General features: G+C 32.2%; 1 protein-coding gene across 1 annotated transcript; it reads right to left on the bottom strand.

Moving 5' to 3' along the window:
• Positions 1 to 686: 686 nt before the first annotated feature.
• Positions 687 to 4448, bottom strand: LOC105773884 (AP2-like ethylene-responsive transcription factor ANT). Its single transcript, XM_012596067.2, has 8 exons — positions 3533 to 4448; positions 2852 to 3446; positions 2679 to 2761; positions 2490 to 2498; positions 2315 to 2403; positions 2105 to 2229; positions 1928 to 2004; positions 687 to 1673 (listed from the first exon to the last, which is right to left on the bottom strand). Exons 1-8 carry the CDS (start codon positions 3849 to 3851, stop codon positions 1057 to 1059), a joined length of 1914 nt encoding a protein of 637 aa, XP_012451521.1. The 5' UTR covers positions 3852 to 4448; the 3' UTR covers positions 687 to 1056.
• Between the last annotated feature and the right edge of the window lie 1677 nt (positions 4449 to 6125).

The following is a 6125-nucleotide window of genomic DNA, read 5'->3' as shown; positions in this document are numbered from 1 at the left end:
ATGCCATCATCTCCTTTTCCCTAGTCCACACCAAGATATGGGATCCCTTTTTATTAATCTTTAGTTTACATCATATGGAATCAAGAAGAAAAAGTTAAAGCACCTTTACATAGTTAATATAAATAAATTTTTAGGGCCTAAACTTGGCAACTATTCCTACATTGAGGCTTGAATTTTTTTTTCAAATTAGACCCTAAATTTGGTAAATATTATCAAATTGGGACCTTAAATTTTTTTTAATCCAAGTTAAGCCCTAAACTTGACAATTATTCTCACGCTAGAGCTTAAACATTTTTTTCAAGTTAGTCCTTGAAAACCAGGCCCCAATGTGAAAATAATTGTCAAGCTAAAGACTAACTTGGACAATTTCTTAGTTCAAATTCTAACGTGAAAACAATTGTCAAGTTCAAAACTTAACTCGGACAAAAAAAAAATATATCCGATGTGATAAAAATTATAAATTTCAAACCTCAAATAATAATTTACTTGCAGACAAAGTCGTAACTAATTATGGGCATTAAGTCTTATAATATGAAGCTTTGTTATAGTGTTCCCTTTTGAGGATATCTTGCACCCTTTATTGACATAATGGTGTTAATGCAAAGACTTGGTGTTCAAAAATAAGCTCAACTTTTTGCATTATTGGGAAACATTGAGCTGGTTTTGTACTTGGCAGCAACTATGAATAAAAAAAAGTAGAAAAGTAGATTCAATTATATAACAACCACTGAAACATTGAATTACATCATTTCATGGAATATAATCATTAAGGCCCCCATATCAACTTAATCCCATACTTTCCCTCCATTTTGTAAAATCTTCATATTCTAATATGAAGCCAAAAGATTACAGCTTGAAAAAAAAAAAAGGAAAAAAAGTTTCCTACAATTAGGTCCCCCACCATTGTCTTTTCATTGATCCCAAATTCCCGCCCACTAACTGCACTTTTAGTAGACATAATCAAGACTTTTCCTTTTTTCCACTAACTCCCACTGGTTTTCTTCATGCAAAACTTTCATGTGTTTCTTTCAGTAATAGGAGAAAAAAAAAGGGTTTCTAAGTGTCATTCCAAGCAGCAAAAAGGGGTAAGTGAGCCATTGAAATGGCAGTAGCCGGCCTTAGTTGAGTTGCTGTTGATGATGGGAACCAATTAACACCAGTAGTAGGAGTAATGAACTTAGATGCCAAGGGTGGTTTCGCGAAAACCATTGTCGAGCCTGTTTTATCAGGGCTACCATCTCTTGAGTTGCTTACGCTGGTTACCAACGATGATGGGTTGGAATAGTGAGTCCCTAGCTTACACGATTCATCCACCATTGCTTGTGTAGAACTCACCAAATCAACTCCGATTAGATCTTGTAAAGCCATGGAGAAACTTGGGTTTCGATAATTTCCGGTACTTGTAGTCTTCGGTTCAAGAGACTCAGCAGCACAAACAGTCAGTTGTTGCTGTGAAACATGGCCATGTTGAATGGTCTCTCCGTTGGTTTCGATAGTATCATTGTTAGAATCCATCTCTTTGTTTCGCCTAGCTAACTCACCGGCAAGTAGAGTACTACTGGCCATAATCCTTTCAACATCATATCTTGTAATGTCGAAGTTGGTCACCGCATTAACACCTCGAAACTTTATAGCAGCAATATCATATGCTTCAGCTGCTTCCTCTTGAGTGCCTAAAATGAACATTGAACCATTAATAAACAAAAAAAAAATCACGCTTTTGACTAAGAAATTTTCCCATCTTGGGTGTCTAAAAAAATAGCCTTTAAAAAAGTTCATTGAGACTGAAATCAGAATATTGTACAGTTTTTAAAGCAAACTGTCATCATATAAGCCTTACAAAAAAGCATACCACTATATATGCCATAAGAATACACTTTAAAAAGTTCTTTAGGTCATGCAAGAGATTCAAATAAAAAAAACTTACCAAATGTTCCAAGATAAAGATCCTTGTTTCCTGCAACTCTTCCAATGCGAGCTTGCCATCTTCCATGCTGATGATGTCTATATATATACATATATAAACATGCATATATAGAAGAATCAATATATGAAATCTTACAAAAATAATAAAAAAAGGGTTGATGAGTTTCAATATACTAACCTTGTTACTCCTCTGTAAATTGAAGCCCCTCTAGAAAATCCACTACTTTTCCTTCTTAGATGAGCAACATATTCTTGGCGGTTCATGTTCTTCATTTCCTCTAATTCTTCTCTATAATTTTCAAGCTGGTAAAGACCCAAAATCAATAGAATCTCAATTAATCATATGGTATTTTTTGTTAAAATGATCAAACAAAAGTTGTTGCCTTACTGGGAAATTTATATGAGTGGAGGGACCCCAATATTTAAGAGCAGCAAGATCATAAGCTCTAGCAGCTTTCTCTTCCATGTCATAACCCCCTGAGGATTTATTTGAAAAACTAGAGATTAACAAAGATTTAAAACAAGATTTATTAATTTCAATACTGATTAAAGAGAAAGCTTACCAAGATAAACTGAAAATTTGCATGAGTTGATTGAAATGGCATCCATGAGAAGCACCAACATGACAACAAGGAATTAATGAACACAAGTCAGGTCATTAAAGACAGATGGACCATGAATTGCAGTCAAAAGAAGGAATACTTCCAAATGGATACTGTAATTTTTGGCTTTTTGCTTTTGAGGACACTAACCTTGCCTTCCTTTCCTTGTTTGCCCTTCTTTCTTGCAACTGTTATCCCATAGATGAGCTTCATATCTACCAGTCCATCTATGTCTGGTGGGAAAAAAATACATTTCAGAATATAATAATGTGAGAAAAAACAGTAAACAAACTGTGGAAAAACAATAACACGAATGAACAGACCTTGTAACACCTCTATACTGAGATGTTCTTTGTCCAAATGTGTCAATGGACTTCCTATGAACAGTTTGCTTTTGACTCACTTTACCAGGCCCTCTCTTCTTTGTTTCAATGGCCACACATTCAGTAGTGGCAGTAGGTGAGATCTGTCTTTGAGCTGTAACACAACTTGAATGAGAACCAGGACTCATTGATAAGCTTAATGACTGTAAATCTCCACAACCTATTGCAGGTACTGAACCTGCTCCATCATCAACTATGCTAGTTGTCATTTGTTGTTCAAGTGAACTATGAGTGGAGTACTGTTGCCTAGCTACCCAGTTTTTAAAACATGGCATTGTATCACAGTCCGCAAGTTGACCATCTTTAGCTTCTTCTTCCAACGATGGTGATTGATACATGCCTTGTAAAGCCAGACCTGAATAGTATGGATGTGTTTGAACAGCAAAGTTGGTTTCATGATCTGCATTTTGATGATAGTACATACTATCTAAGCTTAAAGCCATTGTTTCCCTTTCATGGCTTCCATATTGATGAGTTTCCATTGTTGCACCGCCTAGAAAGTCCTCTAGTTTTGGAGATGAAGTTGGTACAATCCCTTGATATAAAAAAAAGGGTTTTAATATAAAGTACAAAACAATCTAAAAATGCCAAAAGAAAACACAGAAAAATGAAGATATATACCTTCAGATTGTGATCTACTGAGAGCTTCCATGATACAAAGAGAACCGTCTGATTTAAGAGGCATAACAGATAAAGGAGGAGCATGAAAGCCTTCACTTTCACCAACACCAAAACAAATACCAGAACCATAGAAGCTTGTAGGAACAACATTAACAGCAGTACCAGCCGCTGAAGCTTGACTATGATGATGAAAATGATGATGATGATGATCATGACGGTGATGAGGATCATTAGTTACCTCCATTTTCATATGAGGTGAAAGGGAAAACCCCAACCAGTTATTATTACTACCACTGCCATTGTCACTCATAGTCTTCATCTTATTTCTAACTTTTTTCTTTCACACACTTATATATTACTTATATATATTTACAACCCCCCCAAGCTGCAAAGCAAAACTCAATCATTGAAGGTGAAATTAAAAAAAAAAAAACTAATCATACCCCAAATCTGTTTTTGCTTGTTTCCCCATCTGAGAAAACTTGGGTGTTTTGTTGTCTAGTAAACAGAAAAGAAACACTCACATTTTTTTCAATTGAATCCCTTCTCTTTCCTTCTCTCACTTTGTCTCTCTTTTAAAACTAAACAAAAAGAACTAAAATTTCAAGCAAAGCAATGTTGGAAGAGAAGAGGGAGGGGTGTCCCTTTTATTCCATAGGGATCTGTGTATATATATATATAAGAAAGACGACCACGTCCCCTTACCTTTGTTTTCTTTTTGTTTTTTGTTTTTTCAAAACACAACACCACACACACACTCTTAATAAACCCTACAAAAAACCCAGAAACAAACAGAAGAAACCCAAAAACGTTGTTTGCTTCAGTTTTTTAATGAAAAAACAAGAAAACCCAGAAATAATTTAATTATAAACTTAATGAGAGAAGCTTTAAAATATTAGAGGAGGGAAGTGAGATAGAGGAGAGAGGGGAGGGGTCTGGGATTTTGCTTTAATATTTTACAGTTCACAGAGGGGGGTGATAGATTTGACGTGCAGGACACTGCCTATCCAGTCACTTCATATTCACAGTACTGTAAACAACCTGCAAATTCAAAAGAGGATCCAATTTAAAATCTATATATGTTTTTCCTTTTCTTTCGTAACTTATTAAATAATGGTAAAACTACTACCAAGCTCTGTAATAATAATCTTAATAACGTACCACATACTGATATATAGAGATTAACTTTTAATAGTTAAAATAGATAAAAAATTTAATAAAATGATTGATTTATTCTTTAATCTAACACAAGTAGATAGGCAAAATACATTTCGACACTTAATATAAGAGCTTCCAAAATACTTTCACTCTTAAATGATATATTCGTTCCCAACTTTCATTTTAAAATATTTCATAAAAACATCTCTTCAATCTTTATCGATTTGAAATTGAGAAAATTGATTTCTTTAAAAAATTTGGTCTATTTTTTAAGTCAAGAACTAAGAATATTTAATCACAACGTTATTGTCTTATGTCAATTGTATATAATTTTGATTGGTATAATAAGAAATTTAATTGTTGATGTTTATATATTTTGTCAAATTGGTCTTAATTATAAAGATTCACAAATTTAGCCTCAATATTTACACAATTACACAAATTTTGCAGGTTAATTTTCTTAAATTAGGAAAATTTGTTAGAATGTATAAACTTTGAATGCTAAATTTGTTACTATACCAATCAAAATTATGTACAATTGACAAAAAATATTAATATCGTAATTGATTGTCCTTTAGTTACTCACTTTTGAAATTGACAGGACTAAATTGCTCGATTTTTTTAAAGAAATCAACTTAATATATTTTGCTTAAATAAGTTGAAATTATGAGTGATGTTATGTTTTAACCTAAATTATTAAAAGAAATTTTAATTTGAAATTAAATAAAATAGTCTAAGTCTTGAGATTAAGCTGAAAATATTTTCTAAATGAGGAATAAGTATAATTATTTTTTATAACAATAGTTTCATCATTTAAATGACATAATTTATAGTTTGTAGTTTTAGACTTTGAATTCTTTTTAAAATGAAAATTACAGGTTAAAGTTTAATATAAGTATCTATGTATTAGAAAGAACATTTTATTTTTATAATTGAAAAGTCTATACATTAATTTTATTGTTAATGGAATGATGCGGATTAACAATAACGATGTGGCATTAAATCAAATTAAAAGAATTAATAACGAATGGAATGGCGTGATTTAATGGTGACTAATGTAGACTAATTTGTAAATAATTTAAACACGGCAATTATGTACCAAAACAAATAGAATCTAATATGGAAGTAAAAGTAAAATCAGTTTTTTATCTCTTTTATTTTTCACAATTGTTGTTTAGTATTTTAATTTAATTTAATATTTAATTTAAGGTATCGCTAATCATGTTAAGACATACTATTTTAGTAACAATAAAATTATCGTGCCATAATTAAAATGTCAGCTTCTCAAAAGTTCAAACACCAATGTATTATTTTTAATAGTAGAAGAATTAAGATGGATTCTATGAGATAGTCAAGGTGTTCGTCGTGCCAGGTGTAACGTGAATTTAAGTCGCATTAGTCACATTGTTGTTAGGACTTTACTCTTCTCTTATAA

The sequence above is a fragment of the Gossypium raimondii genome, chromosome 6, assembly GCF_025698545.1.
Source record: "Gossypium raimondii isolate GPD5lz chromosome 6, ASM2569854v1, whole genome shotgun sequence".
NCBI lineage: Eukaryota > Viridiplantae > Streptophyta > Magnoliopsida > Malvales > Malvaceae > Gossypium > Gossypium raimondii.
This window is presented reverse-complemented; position numbering and strand designations above follow the sequence as displayed.